The following is a 16,024-nucleotide window of genomic DNA, read 5'->3' as shown; positions in this document are numbered from 1 at the left end:
AAAACACATTCTGATTGGCTGATGAACAAGGAAGTTGTCGCAGTCCTTTGAAAATGGCACAGCAGATCCTGAAAGCTCCACAAGCAGCAACAAGCTGGTGGACTGATTCATACCTTTACAGTTTTTATCAGTCGCGTTGACCTGTTTTGCACAACTAGGTTCCATTTATTTTCATCATCACTATTACAACAGAGCATCAGACACATGTACAGTAGCAAATGTGTGAACCCGTTCTCATTGGATTGACACATTTTCTTCTCCCTTTTGCTAAACAGTTAACACTGACGTCATTCAAACAGTCTGAACTCCATTGTCTTAGCTTTGTGGCCAAAGGAAAACCATCTGTTCCTAAATATTAGAAACCAGTAAGACCAGTATGAACTCACCATAGCACCTGTTTGACACTCCTCCACAAAACTCTGCTATCAGTCCTTAGACCTTAAAAATGGCACCAGGTCTGTCTGTCAACAGTGGCGGTGTGTCATCCTCCAATAGATATGACTGTATTTTGGTTTACATGTATATTCTCTAATATTTACAATATTTCTGCCACAGTTTGAAAAATGAATGTCATGGATTCAATAAATTAAAGCATTTCTTCATCTGAATCCAATTCTTTGCACAAAAGGTAAATTTGACATAAACTACAAAGACAACGAATAGCAACAGGCTACAGTGACAATCAATGAAGCAGTGATTCACACTGAGATCAGTGGTTTGTATTTTGCTGTCCACTGTGTTATGACTGATTGGTTGTGTTCATATACTTGGTTGCAAATTGTACTGTTTGAAGGCAAAATGAGTTTTTGCTGCATATTTCCAGTGTTTTGACACAGTTAGAGCCTTTAGCAAACAAAATGTGTCTTTATGACATTAGAGTTGCTGTTTAGACCTGTGTGTGAACTGTTAAGAGAATGTGTTGTTTCACTGGACGGCAGCGTCAAAGCGACTGATAAAAAATAATTATATTTAATGATCAGATAGACATGACGACTCATATTCATGTTTATGAAGTCTGACGTTACTCTTGCGATTTGCAGAGGTGATGCAGTTACGCGAACGTTAAACTGGTGTTTTGATCAGACGTTAACGTAGCATGTTAGCCGACAGGCTATTAGCAATGCCATGCTACAGTACAGTATGTTATGATGCAGCTGGAGTTAAGGTGGGTTTGTTCCAGTAACGCTGCTGTTGTGACTGTGTGATTGTTTATTAAACCACACGTTTGCTTTAGTACGTTTACGTTAACAATGCATTTACAGTAAACAGCCTGATATACTGTATTTCATGCACAACTATCTGAAGACACATTTATGAAAGCAACAACTGAATATTTGACTTACTGTTTGTTTTTATTGGCATAAATATATTGGCATGTGTTTACATGTTTAACAGAAAAATTGTCATGATTTTTGACTTGTTCCATGACTTTCTATAAAACATTTAACATATTCAGTAATATTTGTTATTGCTCCGAAGATTTTCGAAAATGTTCACTTTGAATCTTACAGTATGTTAATAAAAGGGTTTAATGTCTGTATTCCTGCTTAGTCTTATTCACAGTTCTTTATATGAAAAGGTGACAGTACATTATGCACATAGCATATTATACACCTAAGTCAAGTTATTCAACATCAAAGTCGACTGTATTACATTACGACATGGTACACTAGTAAATCCTAAAGAATACAGTAAAAATACACAGATCTTTGTGGAGTGATAGTGCACTTCTAGTAGAACAAGTAGAACATGGTCTGGGTCTGGCATTATGTACCAAAATCAAGTTATTCACCATCAAATTTACTGTATCACAGTACTACAGTACATGACATTTTTAGGTACTACTAAATCCCAATATACAGTATACAGTAAAAGTACTCAGATCTTTGTGAGGTTATACTAGTACTACCTCTAGTACAAGGACATACCCGTGTGAGTCTGGCCTTATGGATCAAAGTCATTGTTCTCAAAACCAAACTACAGTAATACTGTTTTTTAGCATTGGATTCCAATTTAAACAAATAAATAGTGAAATACACAGTAAAATTACACAGATCTGTATTAGGCGAGAGCTTTACCCTGTATACTCTCTAGACTTTACTCTCTCATCCTGTATGTATGCAATTTTCCTCTTTCTAGTTTTCCATAGGGGTTTGCATGCTTTACCCGTGTTCGCGTGGCCTGTGTGTGTGTTGCCCTGCGATACACTAATGACCGGTCCAGGGTGTACCCTGCCTCTGGTCCAAACACAGATGGGATAGGCTCCAGCACCACCCGCGACCCCGCATGGGAGTAAGCGGTAGAAAACTGATTCATGGATGGATAGTTTTCCATAGAACCAATCGGACGTCTCGTTACGAAGATACGAAGTAGCTGCGAGCGCCTTTTGTGCTCTGCTGTAAAGCGCGTAATACGGGCGCAAGACGTTTTTGTTTTGTTTTAATTGTTGTATTCGTTTGTGACTTTCTTTGTAGACGCCACTAATGCTTTTTGTATACTCTGCTTGGGGTTTTGTTTGGTTTCGTTTTGGTTATTGTGTTTGGATTGGGCTCGACTGTGTGGTATTGTAAATCACCATTTTACAGTTTTTTCCTATTGCTTACACACGTTTTGCAAAATTTGGCCCATTATGTCAAAACTGGGCAAACCAGCAGTGAACAGAGTGCTTTTAACCTGACTGGTTTCCACCCACACTACGTTACATTATTACTAAAAATAAAGATTAGACCGTGAAGTATGAACCTTCTGTACTTGTTATTTTAGACAGCGTATAGCTCTTCTCAAGACAGTTATTCTGTAGTTATTATGACATTACAATGTGGCTTCCAACAACCTCTGCTGGAGCGTAGGTTCACTGCTGTGCGTGTCTTCTTGGATCCAGCTGAACTAAAGGTCTGCAGAGTCCTTCCCACAGAGGCCCGTGTCCCTATAATGGAGACTGGAGTAGCTGCCCAGTAAAGTCACAGTAAAAAGGAGAATCAAAAATGAATCGCTGCAGCGCCGAGCCATTGGTTTCATTCTGAGGAGAGAAGCAGGAGTAAAAATGAGGCAACAGCTGATTGAGCTGAAAACATCAGGACGTGGAAAACACACTGAGGACTTACTTTTTAGTTTACATTGCGGTGTTTGTTGCTTTCTTCATGACGTTTCGTTTTGGATAAATATGGAAGAAAACACAACCAACTCATAATGAATATGAAGCATCAGCAAATTGAATGAAGACCAGCATATGTTTATATGGAAACGTTACCTCGTCCATATGACAGCGCAGACTGCACATAGTGCTAAGGCACTTAAAACAGCCACTGAGGTGACGAGGATCAAGGTTAATTTCAGCTGTGATTCGTTGGCATCAGCATGTTCTTCACACTCGGCATCAGTGGAAGCTGTTCCTGCTTTTACCAACTGACGATTTTCGGTGTTACCTCTGAAATGAGAGAGAGGTTTTGTACATTTGTAGGATTCATGAATTTTCTGCTGCTGTTATAAACCAGATGTGAACGTGGCTGATGTGAAGCTTCACTTACTGTGTGTGTGGTCGACAGGAAGTAAATGATCCATTTGAGAAGGTTCCAGTGCTGCAGTCAGAGCACTTCTTTGCTGCTTCACAGTCATTATCTGAAAACTCCACACAGTAAAATCCCTCCAGTGGTTCACAAACTGTGTCTGATGTTGGTGAACACGACGCCTTTGTCTTCAGACCAGAACCTGTGAAGACACAAACATTACAGTGCAGCAACAAGGTTTTGGTGCTAAAATGTATGTGAAAAATGATTTTGTGATCAATTTTGTGATTAAAAACAGTTTTGTCTTATAGAGATCTGGTAATTTGAAATCTAAAACTAAACTTTTTGCTTGTACCTTCATCACAATGTGTGCAAGGAAAACAGTGTTTGAGTCCAGTTGACTGATTCATGTAGCTCTGGTTGGAACAGGGCCTACAGGAAGTAGGTCTGGATACCTTACAGTCAGTTTTAACGTGTTCTCCTGTTAAAACGACAACGACAAACAGACATGGATCAAAGTTCTATAGTAAAACTACCTCTGAACCTTTACGCCTTGGCTGGATCTTACCAGGTGAACACATACGACAGCATCTGTTTTCTATCGGATACTCATCTGGTCGACATGTTGATGGGTGTCCACTGAAGACGTTGGTCAACAACATCTACGAGCAGAAAAATGGTTTGAATAAAGTCTGGTTGAAGCTTAGACGCCAACGAATTCAGACCTGAAAGACTCAATTTTAAGACACAATTATGAAAAGAGGACTTTAGGTTTATTTAGGCCAATAAAGTATTTTACCAGGAGAGATGCAACCGTCCAGTATCTTCTGCTGGAAGTCATAGTTAGGAGCAGGTTGACAGTTTGGGTGGAGTTGAGCTGGAAAAGGAACTGGAAACAGACAGAAACTGTGGGAAAGAGAACGTGGACAACTGTGACCTTTATGCAAAAAAAGGCAGATTTGAGATTAAGATTTTATTTCACAATGATTTAGAACTGCTTTGTTTCACTTTTATATCTGCCTTTATTTAGTGAAATTGACTCCAACTGCTCTGGGCATGAAGCATAACAACCACAACCACACAGAGTAGATCACTACATGACTGTCTGCACATTTTATACAAGTAGTTTTTCCATGTGTTACAAATTAATAAAAGCCACAGTGGAAACAACAGCATCAACAATAACCTGTGACAAATTATGAAAAGTTCAAATAAATGATAGCCTGTAATGAACCAGATGTTCTGATGAAGGCTGAATCCATGAAATCAAACTACACTGGATTTAATGATACGATCACAAGAAGCATTTACTGTGGTAAAAATGACACATTACCTGGTTAACAGACAAAAAAGCTGATTTCTCCGTTAACAGCTGGCACATTTTTTAATTAAAAGTCTCATGACAGGCAGCTGCTCTTTTCTGCAGTACAAACGTGCATCCCCATCCGTCCACTTGTTAGGCTTTTTTATTTTGTGCTGTTTTGTGACAATGATTGTCTTGTTTTTGAGCAGCCATCACTACAAAGACAAGTCTGTACATCGGCCCAGTGACAGAGGATCAGTGTTGGTCTCTGACACTTGTGGGTGTCAACCAAGCTCGTTTGGTGCATAATAAATGAAAATGAGTCAGAGCTGAATTATTGAGCTTAGTGTCATTGGAAACACAACTCCCTCTAGTTTCCGGTGGAAAGGACAGAATCTGTTACAGTTTGGCGGAAGCAAAGTTATAGAGACACTGAGTAAGATCTGCTTCATTTATCAAACAGTGATGGCCAATGGCCCGAACAGGAAAAAAGAAACAACAAGATGCAAAAACAGTAGGAAGTAGAAAACGTGCCCACGTGGGCAGCAGAGGATACCATAGAGTCTTACCATGAGCCTGCAGACTCCAGGCACGCTATTCCTAATCAGACACAGTTAAAACAGGTTCAGTAGATGTATTATAACAGCACCATTAACAAATATCTGCATTAACGTACTGTGTCCTGCCCAGTGAACAATGGCTAAACCAAACTTCTTTGCTGATACACTGTCCTGGTTCACAGCTTCTGTGTTTCCTTGCTGCTTCACAGTCCTTATCTGAAAACTCCACACAGTAAAATCCCTCCAGTGGTTCACAAACTGTGTCTGATGTTGCTGAACACGACGCCTTTGTCTTCAGACCAGAACCTGTGAAGACACAAACATTACAGTGCAGCAACAAGGTGTTGTTGCTAAAATGTATGTGAAAAATGATCTCTCAATTTTGTGATTAAAAATAGTTGTGTATAGAGATCTGGTAATTTGAAAACTAAAACTAAACTTTTTGCTTGAACCACCATCACAATGTGTGCAAGGAAAACAGTGTTTGAGTCCAGTTGACTGATTCATGTAGCTCTGGTTGAAACAGGGCTTACAGGAAGTACAGTAGGTCTGGATACCTTACCTCAGTTTTAACATGTTCTCCTGTTAAAATGACCACGACAAACAAAGATGGATCAAAGTTCTATAGTAAAACAACCTCTGAACCTTTACGCCTTGGCTGGATCTTACCAGTTGAACACATACATGCGAAAACGTGAGTCAAGCAGGCAATCGTCAAAAAACAGTAATCACAAAGTCTAGCAAAGGTACAGGCAGGGACAAGGCAAAAACACGGTCAGAATACAGGCACGAGTCAAAAAACCATTGACTTACTAGATATCGTTGGAAGGCTGACAACCTGGGTGCTTGAACAAACTATCTGGCAGAGACCAAAAGGCAGAAAAAAAAACAACACCAAGCAAACATGGCACATAACACCAACAGGGCGGGCAGAGGGCGGACTGGAGAAGGGCACAATAACAAACCCCCCAGCAGTCGCTGGGTCAGAACAGCACTCTTAGTGCCCAAGGGCAAAATTACAGTCCAAGGAGCCCACATCTAAGCAAGAGACTCCAACGGCCTGACACGAGTGGCAACGTTCTCCAGGCGAGCGACGTTCCAGGAGGCCGAGGGGCCAAGGCGGCCAGCGACAGCAAAGGCCGCGCCATCACTGTGGCAGAAGACGGCGTACTCCAGGCAGAGAGCCGCCCCAGAGGCAGGACCGCTGAGGTGGACGACGATGCAGGAGGCAGCACCACCCCTGCGGCAGGCTGCGCCAAGGACGAGGCCACTAGTCAGACGGACGAGATGAGAGAACCAGAGACAAGGATAGACATGGAACCAGAACCAGAGACTAGAACAAATGTGGTGCCGGAGCCAGAACCAGAGACAAAGGGTGACGAGGAACCGGAGCCAGGCGAGGCACTGGAGCCTGAGACGAGGATCGACATGGAACCAGAACCAGAGACAAGAGACAAGTCAGGGAGGAAGACAGACGAGACACAGGAGCCAGCACCAGAGACGAACCCAGACGTGGAGCCAGGGCAGACATAGACGTCACTGGGTTATCCGAAACTGGGGCAGACGTGGTCAGCGCCGAACCACCAGGAACGGAGGCAGATGTGGTTGGAGCCGGACCACCGGGAACCGAAGCAGACATGGTTGGTGCCAGGCCACCAGGAACCAAGGCAGGCGTAGTCGGTGCCGGGCCACCGCCATATAGTTTCGGATTTATTAGTATTCAATACTACCATGTCATACTGAAATAGCGTTTGGGTCTTATAGCCAACTTTGATGATCAATAACCTGACTTTGGTCAAGTTCGGTGACTCAATCTCAGGAAAACTAATCTGGCTATCTGAACATGGAATGTTACATCACTGGGGGACAGGGGGACGAGCTTGAGCTTGTGCAGGAGGTTGAGCAGTACTGGCTAGAAATAGTCGGGCTCACCTCCACGCACAGCCTGGGCTCTGGAACCCAACTGCTTGAAAGGGGCTGGACTCTCTTCTACTTTGGAGTTTCCCAAAGTGAGAGGCAAAGGGCTGATGTGGGCTTGCTTATTGCTCAGACGCCATTTTCCCTGGTAGACAAGAGGGTCGCTTTCCTGTGCCTTTGGGTTGGGAATAGGTCACTCACTGTTGTTTGTGCCTATAAACCGAATGGCAATGTGGACTACCCGGCCTTCTTGGGGTTTCTGGAGGGAGTGTTGGAAAGCACTCTGGGGATACCATCGTTCTGTTGGGGGATTTCAACGCACAGGTGGGCAATGACAGAGACATTTGGAAAGGTGTGATTGGGAGAAACGGCCTCCCCGATCTGAACCCGAGTGGTGTTATGTTATTGGACTTCTGTGCTAGGCACACACTGGCCATAACTAACACCATGTTTGAACATAAGGGTATCCATCAGCGCACCAGGACACCCTAGGCCCAAGGTCGATGATAAACTTTGTAGTCGTGTCACCTGACCTTCAGCCATGTTTTGGACAATCGGGTTAAGAGAGGGGCTGAGCTGTAAACTGATCACCACTTGGTGGTAAGTAGGATCCACTGGAAGGGAAGAAGGCTAGAACTACTTGGCAGGCCCAAACGCATCGTGAGGGTCTGTTGGGAACGTCTGGCTGAACCCTCTGTCAGAAGGATCTTTAACTCACAGCTTCAGGAGAGCTTTTACAAGATTCTGAGGGAGGCTACAGGAGTCTGAGTGGACCATGTTCTCCATCTCCATTGTCAACATGGTTGTTTGGAGCTGTGGAAGCAAGGTCTCTGGTGCCTGACATGGTGGCAATCCCCAAAATTGGTGGTGGACGCCGGAGGTAAGGGACACTATCAAGCTGAAGAAGGAGTCCTATCAGCTCTGGTTGACCTGTGGGACTCCTGAGGCAGCTGATGGGTACCGACGAGCCAAACATGCTGCAGCCCGTGCTGTTGTGGAGGCAAAAACTTGGGCCTGGGAAGAGTTTAGGAAGGCCATGGACGAGGATTATTATTCAGCCTCAAAGAGATTCTAGAAAACCATTCGACATCTCAGGAGGAGGAAGCGGTTTTCCACCAACTCTGTTTTAAGTGGATGTAGTGAAATGTTTACCTCGACTGAGCATGTTATTAGATGGTAGAAGAAGTATTTCTTCAATCCCTCCGACACACTTTCTGATGAGGAAGCAGAGGCAGGGCTCTCAGAGGTGGGCTTGGCCCATCACCCAGGCTGAGGTCATTGAGGTAGTTCGCAAGCTCATTGGTGGCAGGGTAGCAGGGTTGCATGAGATCCACCCTGAGTACCTCAAGTCAAAGTTGTGGGGCTGTCCTAAGTAACACGCCTCTGCAACATCGCGCGGACATCAACTGGACAATCAGGGAGGTTGTTCCTCTTGGGGACAGGAGAGTGTGATGAGACTTCTCAGCCTCCCTGGGAAAGTCTATGCCAGGGTACTGGAGAGGAGAATTCGGCCGATAGTCGAACCTCAGATACAGGAGGATAAATGTGGTTTTTGACCTGGTCTTGGAATGTTGGAATGAACTAGCTCTATACCCTCACCAGAGTGCTCGCGGGTTTGTGGGAGCTTGCTCAACCAGACTACATCTGTTTTGTGGCCTGATAGAAGGTATTCGACCACGTCCCTTGTAGAATTCTGTTGGGGAGTGCTGGTCTCTTTACAACCAGAACAGGAGCTTGGTTCGCATTGCCGGCAGCAACTCAGACCTGTTCCCGGTGCATGTTGGACTTCGGCAGGGCTGCCCTTTTTAACTGGTTCTGTTCATTATTTTTATGGACAGAATTTCTATGCGCAGCCAGGGACTTGAGGGGTCTGGTTTGGGGACCACAGGATTGCGTCTCTGCTTTTTGCAGATGTCCTCTTGGCTTCATCAGGCCAGGCCCTCCAGCATGCACTGGGGCGTTTTGCAGCTGAGTGGGAAGCAGGTGGAATGAGAATCAACTCTTTCAAGTCTGAGGCCATGGTTCTCGACCTGAAAAATGTGGTTTGTTCGCTCCAGCTTGGGCGAAATCGCTGCTCCTCCACATCGAGTGGAGCTGAGCTGGCTCGGGCATCTGGTTCAGATGCCTCCTGGATGCCTCCCAGTATGACATGGTAGATTTGAATACTAATAAATCCTAAACCATACAGTAAAAGTACACAGATCTTTGTGGGGTGATAGTACACTTCTAGTAGCACAAGGGGAAAGTGGTCTGGGCCTGGACCTATGTACCAAAGTCAAGTTATTAATCATCAAACTTGACTATAGGGCCCATACGCTACTACAGTATGACATGGTTGTTTTGAATAATAATAAATACTATACTATACAGTAAAAGTACACAAATCTTTGTCTGGCGATAGTACACTTCTAGTAGAACAGGGAAAAAGTGGTCTGGGCCTGGAACTATGCACCAAAGTCCAGTTATTAATCATCAAATTTGACTGTATTACAGTACGACATGATAGTTTGAATACTAATAAATCCTAATTTATACAGTAAAAGTACACAAATCTTTGTGTGGTAATTGTACACTTCTATTAGAACAAGGGGAAAGTGGTCTGGGCCTGGACCTACTGTATGCACCAAAGTCAAGTTAATAATAATTAAAGTTGACTGTATTACAGTATGACATGGTAGTTTTAAACACTAATAAATGCTTAATTTTACAGTAAAAGTACACAAATCTTTATTAGGCGACAGCTTTTCTATGTATGCAATATTTTTTTTCGTAGTTTTCCATATTTTGAACAAATCAGACATCTCGTTATGAAAAGAGGAAGTCGCAACGAGCGTGTTTTGTGCTCTGCTGTAAAGCGCTTAACCGCAGTTGGGGACTGGGTCACTTGAGGGCGGAGAAATGAGTTCAACAAGTGGTGAGAGTTTCACCTCTTCAGGTCAGGAATCACTAACTCAAACTCAACTAACTAACTCAAACTATTTGATTTGGACTGCTCCTAAATCTGGGATAACTAAGCTTTCCTCTTTTCATCAAGCTCAAAGTTCCATCACACCATAACATATACAAATAATAAATGCAAGCAAAATCAACTTGTAAATGAATTAATCTAGATATTACTAATTAAACTATTGTAACACTTAAAATGCAATACAATAATGAGGCTAGCTAATTTCAGCTGGTGGACATAGCCAATATGCATGATGCACAGATTAAAAGAAGTGAAGAAGGTGAGTATCTGTGTTTCAACTTTGTGCCTACACACAAAGGAAAGGGTGGTGATAAGTTGGAGTCCCTTTGTGACTTTAGGCATTTCCTGGCAAATCTGTAGATCAGGCATTAAACATCACACAGAAACCAATCTAATATCAAATGAAAACATTTTGTCCACAGAATGCAATGGCATCAGTTTCATGGAAGTTGGAAGTTCTGGTGCATCTGAATCAGTGTCCAAATGAAGTCTCTTGTTCTCTTGATGAGCACATTCCACATTTATGGTTGGTGGTCCCAGTTCTGGGAGAGACAGCTTCTCAGTGATAAATGTGACAGCCTGTCCTTTTGGAATGATAAGCACAGGTGGAATCCTGAGAGATTTACAGGTAGATCAACAAAGTAGGCTCATGGTTCTTTAATATGGACATGTGAGATGTTGGTGCCAATTGGTGCCTGTTATGATAGAAACCAGTCTCCTGTGATGGAGAAAGATTCACAGATTCCCTATCTCTGGGGACTGGAAAGGACGTAGAGGCTCTTCAATGAGGGAGTTAAGTTCACATGTACTGTAGGTCAGGTTACCTCAGTCCAGACGTGGATTGCAACACTGATTTGGCACTGTACTGACTCTCTGCTGCTCCTCCTGAGATGCACCTTACTCAGGGCTTGTTCTTAAAGAAGAACTTCAGCCTCTGAGTGGGTACAGTGGTCTCCACACAGACGTTAAGCTTGCGATGCAGTGGGTCAGGCTGATGATGTCATCAAATTACTGGGTGTACGTCAGGGGGCTAGAAAACAACCATAGCAGTTATGTGAATTAGTTTATCAAATATACAAATACATTGAAATAAATATTGAGCTTTTAGTGACTTGGTGTGAGAGTATTAGTTTACATTATTAATGGTCACGGTCACCACTAACAGGTCACGTCTTTTTCTTCCATGTCTTTGTGCATCAGAGGAGGATACAGTTCATGAGTTGGTATGAGACACATACTGGTTGCTTGCAAATATTACCTTTTTTCTCTCAGACAAAGTAAACTGATGATAAAAATGAGGCAGTAAATAATAAGATGAGTGAGACGTTCCTCGACGTTACTGCCTCAGAGGAGCACTGAGCATCAGCCGAAGCTGTTCCTGCTTTTACCAGCTGAAGGTTTTTTGTTTTACATCTGAAATTACAGAGGTTTTGCATATTTGAAGGTTAATTAACTTCCTGTTACTGTTAGAAACTAGGTGTGAATGTAGCTGATGTGAAGCTTCACTTACTGTGTGTGAGGTCGACAGGATGTAAATGATCCATCTGAGAAGGATCCATCCCTGCAGTCAGAGCACTCTGTGTCTGAGGACGCTGTTCCTGATCACACACAGTTAAGCTGGTTCAAATATACATTATGATGGAATTATGTGTATGGTTTATTGGAGTATGGGAGTCATACCTTTAACTTATATCCAATAATAAAGGTCTTTACATGGTAGCATTAACGTGAGCTCATAGAGGCCAAACTCATGCAAATTCAAATTTTAATGGTGTGTAATTCGACTGTACAATAAAAACCAACCATTTTTACTGATGTATTGTCCTGGTTCACAGCTTCTGTGTTTCTTTGCTGCATTACAGTCGTTATCTGAAGACTCCACACAGTAAAATCCCTCCAGCGGTTCACAGACTGTGTCTGATGTTATTTTACATGACGTCTTCGTTTTCAGACCAGAACCTGTGAAACAGTAACACAAACATTGCAGGTAGAGATATTAAACACATTTAATCTGAAAAAAAACAATAAGTTGCACTGATCAGCTGATTCAGAATCTAGTCCACAATTTTATAAATAATCTTAAATACAGCCCTGTCTTAAAATCTGAGCTTAGACGTATTAATTACTTACCCCATTAATTCACAGAGCAAATAATAAGCAGAGATCTACCTTCATTACAGTTTGTGCAGGGGAAACACTGTTTGAGTCCAGTGGGCTTGTTCATGTAGGTTCCGTCCAAACAGGGCAGACAGGACGTACTCATCGTCTCTGTACAGACTCTTGTTACTCGACTCCCTGTTAAAATCAAAGAAAAAGACTGAGAGTATCTGTTGGCGACTCTCCCAGGCTTCAATATTTCCAGAGTAGCCGAGTGGCTGATTGAGGGAAGCTTGTCTGATGCGATCTGTACAAATATTGACGGAGTCTGGTTCAATATATGTAATTCCGTTTATTCTTTTCCATTACCATTAATAATGACATTCAAATACGTCATCCAGTAATCCCCAGAGTAACGTATTGTATCGCCATAATACAGCGGTCAACGAAAATAGGCCTTCCCCCATCACCCGCTTACTGCAAACTGGCAAATACTAAAACTTGCAGGTGATGCACCTTAAGTCATTACCACCATCAGTAACATGTGACCTTGTGACAATTTATTATCATGTGATCCCCCCCTGAGCCTGTCCCCTACAGAATCAGTGACTCCAGAATAACATGGATGTGTGATAGGACATTTAACCCTCAGCTGGATCTCACCAGGTAAACACATGGGGCAGCATCCGTTTTCTGTCTGATACTCTGCTGGATGACACGCAAGTGTGTGTCCACTGAAGACGCTCATCACTAACACCTGTGAGCAGAAAAACAGTTTGTCTGAATGAAGCCTGGTTGAAACTCAACACTGAGGTGGAGGATTCAGGCAGAGAATGAAAGTGAAATGTGACTGACAGAGGCCACGTTGAGGTAGAAAAGTCAAGAGGAGAGACAAGCAAGAGGAGGAAGGTAAAGAGTACAGCAGGTACTAATGGAAACACAGGAGAGGAAACATGGTTTATTGGAATGGGTAATATTTATTTGTTTTTACAAGCACACATCACAGTAGAATTATTAGCTGACAGCTTCAAGGTAAAACTGGTTCAAACCAGCTTAAAGTGAAAAGTGAGGATAATATTTCTGTTATTGAGGGTTTTACCATCATGGGAGAAGCTGTCCATCGTCTTCTGAGGCTCAGCTATAACATCCAATACAAACAACAGAAATAGTTTGAGTAAAACTATGTGGCAATTCATCCCCCAGCCACCAGGTGGCGAATAAATGTTTTGTTTTCTATTCTCCCTGTAGTTTTTTCTCTCATGCGTCTCTTATTAACTTGTGTAGATGCAGACACTTGTCATTTGCTTGTCTGTCTTCCCTGGTTCTCGTGTGTTAGTATTGCCCGGTCATTTCATAGTTAATTTAGTTTGCTCCTGCTGTGCAAGAATTTTTCTTTATAGCGTTTTCCAAAGTGAGGTTTGTTCTTTTGTAAGTACAATTTTTAGTAATTTCAGCTTTTGATCGTTTATTTTTGACCTTTTTAGTTCCTGCTCAACGCAGGGTTTTTGTTTAGTTCTAATGCTTTTTCTAAATTTTAAAGTGTTGACCGTCCCTGCTGTAATTTTCAGTTCTGTAATTTTGGTTTTGAAAGACCTTGTTTCCTGGTTGCGTTTGGGTCCCAGTCTGGTAATATGTGCATTAGTAACATATAAACTGGATCCAGTCTTTCAAAAGCTTTATTCTGACATTTGTGCTCAGACGCTCTCATACCATCAGCTCGGTGTTTCACTACAGAAAGCAAAGACATGTCGGGTTATTGACGGTACCAATACCTTTATCATTTGCATGGTTCTGTGGTTCTGGGGAGGCGGAGTAGGATTAAGGACTTCACATGATGTTCTCTTATGTAATCGTCCTCGTTATTCTGGCCGTGTTCAGCGCCTGTGATTCAAACACAAAGACACTTTCACCGTGTTACTCATTTAAAGTCTGATTCTGATGGGAGATCGTCTGTCGCAGCTCTGCAAACCCCGTTGCTTTGTCTTTCGAAATAATCAGAGCTGTGTCGAGGCCACGAACAGAACAACACACGGACGTCAGCAGTGGCTCATGCGAACATTGATGCTGCTGGATTAAGATAGCGATCATATTTAGCAACTTACCACCGTCAATATCAAGCGTGATCCAAATATTCTGACTGGGGAAACCGCTTTTGACGTTGGACATTCAACAGACGTTCGACCGAAAGTACCTCCAGACAAGCGGTCCGTGTTTCGTGTTCGCTACGCGGACACAGAACGAGACCGCTCGGCACATGAAGACGTTGATTTAGGGACCGTCGATAAATTATTTGGATTTTCAAGAAATTAATAATTCAATAGCGTCCAAACCTACTGACCTACTGGTTCAAAACCTGCTTCAAACTATGTGTCCACATGTCCTTGCATATTTTTCTATAATATTTTAGTATAATTATTACTGTAATTTTTCAATACCATCCACACCATATGACCTACTGGTTCAAAACCCTCTCTAGAATGTGTGTCTACATCTCCTTCAGAGGGCACAGCCATTTTTTATGAGGATCAAATCATGCATATTTTTCTTTTTTTATGTGTCTACATGTCCTTCACAGGGCACAACTATTTTATATGAGGAAATAGTCATGTGGCATATTTTTCCATAATATTTTTGTATCAATATTACTGTAATTTTTCAATACCATCCACACCATATGACCTACTGGTTCAAAACCTGCTCCAAACTGTGTGTCTACATCTCTTTCACGGGGCACAACCATTTTTATGACGAAATAGCCATGTTGCATATTCTTCTATAATATTTTTGTGTAAATATTACTGTAATTTTTCAATACCGTCCACACCATATGACCTACTGGTTCAAAACCTTCTCTAAAATGTTCATCTACATCCCCTTCACAGGGCACAACCATTTTTATGAGGAAATACCTGTAGTCATGTTGCATATTTTCTATCATATTTTTGTATATAAAAATATATTTTTGAAATATTATAGTAATATTTATACAAAAATATTATAGAAAAATATGCAACATGACTATTTCGTCAGAAAAATAGTATAAATAGAAAAACATTGTAGAGATGGTTTTGAACCAGTAGGTCATATGGTGTGGATTGTGTTGAAAAATTACAGTAATATTTATAGTATAATATTATAGAAAAATATGCAGGATGATTGGATCCTCATAAAAATGGTTGTGTCCTGTGAAGGAGATGTAGATACACAGTTTGGAGCAGTTTTTGAACCAGTAGGTCATATGGTGTGGATGGTATTGAAATATTACAGTATTATTTATTCAAAAATATTGAAGAAAAATATGCAACATGACTATTTCCTCATAGAAATGGTTGTGCCCATGAAGGACATGTAGACATATATTGTGTAGATATATATTGTGTAGATATATATATATATTATATTGTGCCCTGTGAAGGAGATGTAGATGGACATTTTAGAGATGGCTTTGAACCAGCAGGTCATACGGTGTGGATGGTATTGAAATATTACAGTAATATTTATACAAAAATATTATAGAAAAATATGCTACATGACTATTTCCTCATAAAAATGGTTGTGTCCTGTGAAGGAGATGTAGATGAACATTTTAGAGAAGGTTTTGAACCAGTAGGTCATATGGTGTGGACGGTATTGAAAAATCACAGTAATATTTACACAAAAATATTATAGAAAA

The 16,024-nt window shown here is 41.8% G+C and overlaps 2 protein-coding genes across 3 annotated transcripts; both read right to left on the bottom strand.

Annotated features, from left to right (window-relative positions):
* Nucleotides 1-1,333: 1,333 nt before the first annotated feature.
* On the bottom strand, nucleotides 1,334-6,460 carry LOC114859350 (tumor necrosis factor receptor superfamily member 14-like). 2 transcript variants are annotated; one of them, XM_029157419.3, is made up of 8 exons: nucleotides 4,840-6,460; nucleotides 4,306-4,395; nucleotides 4,075-4,168; nucleotides 3,862-3,987; nucleotides 3,528-3,708; nucleotides 3,251-3,427; nucleotides 3,105-3,136; nucleotides 1,334-3,019 (listed from the first exon to the last, which is right to left on the bottom strand). In XM_029157419.3, the coding sequence occupies exons 1-8, from the start codon at nucleotides 4,885-4,887 to the stop codon at nucleotides 3,015-3,017; spliced, it is 753 nt and encodes a 250-aa protein (XP_029013252.1). In that variant the 5' UTR covers nucleotides 4,888-6,460; the 3' UTR covers nucleotides 1,334-3,014. The 2 variants fall into 2 exon arrangements, with proteins under 2 accessions (XP_029013252.1, XP_029013253.1); XM_029157420.3 differs by having other exon boundaries at nucleotides 4,306-4,412; nucleotides 4,840-6,456.
* A 3,536-nt stretch (nucleotides 6,461-9,996) lies between these two features.
* LOC114859300 (tumor necrosis factor receptor superfamily member 14-like) lies at nucleotides 9,997-14,613 on the bottom strand. Its single transcript, XM_029157347.3, has 9 exons — nucleotides 14,454-14,613; nucleotides 14,124-14,232; nucleotides 13,451-13,489; nucleotides 13,015-13,108; nucleotides 12,424-12,549; nucleotides 12,058-12,213; nucleotides 11,765-11,852; nucleotides 11,513-11,667; nucleotides 9,997-11,284 (listed from the first exon to the last, which is right to left on the bottom strand). The coding sequence occupies exons 2-8, from the start codon at nucleotides 14,136-14,138 to the stop codon at nucleotides 11,523-11,525; spliced, it is 663 nt and encodes a 220-aa protein (XP_029013180.1). The 5' UTR covers nucleotides 14,139-14,232; nucleotides 14,454-14,613; the 3' UTR covers nucleotides 9,997-11,284; nucleotides 11,513-11,522.
* Nucleotides 14,614-16,024: the final 1,411 nt, after the last annotated feature.

The sequence above is a fragment of the Betta splendens genome, chromosome 7 (assembly GCF_900634795.4).
Source record: "Betta splendens chromosome 7, fBetSpl5.4, whole genome shotgun sequence".
Classification (NCBI taxonomy): Eukaryota; Metazoa; Chordata; class Actinopteri; order Anabantiformes; family Osphronemidae; genus Betta; species Betta splendens.
This window is presented reverse-complemented; position numbering and strand designations above follow the sequence as displayed.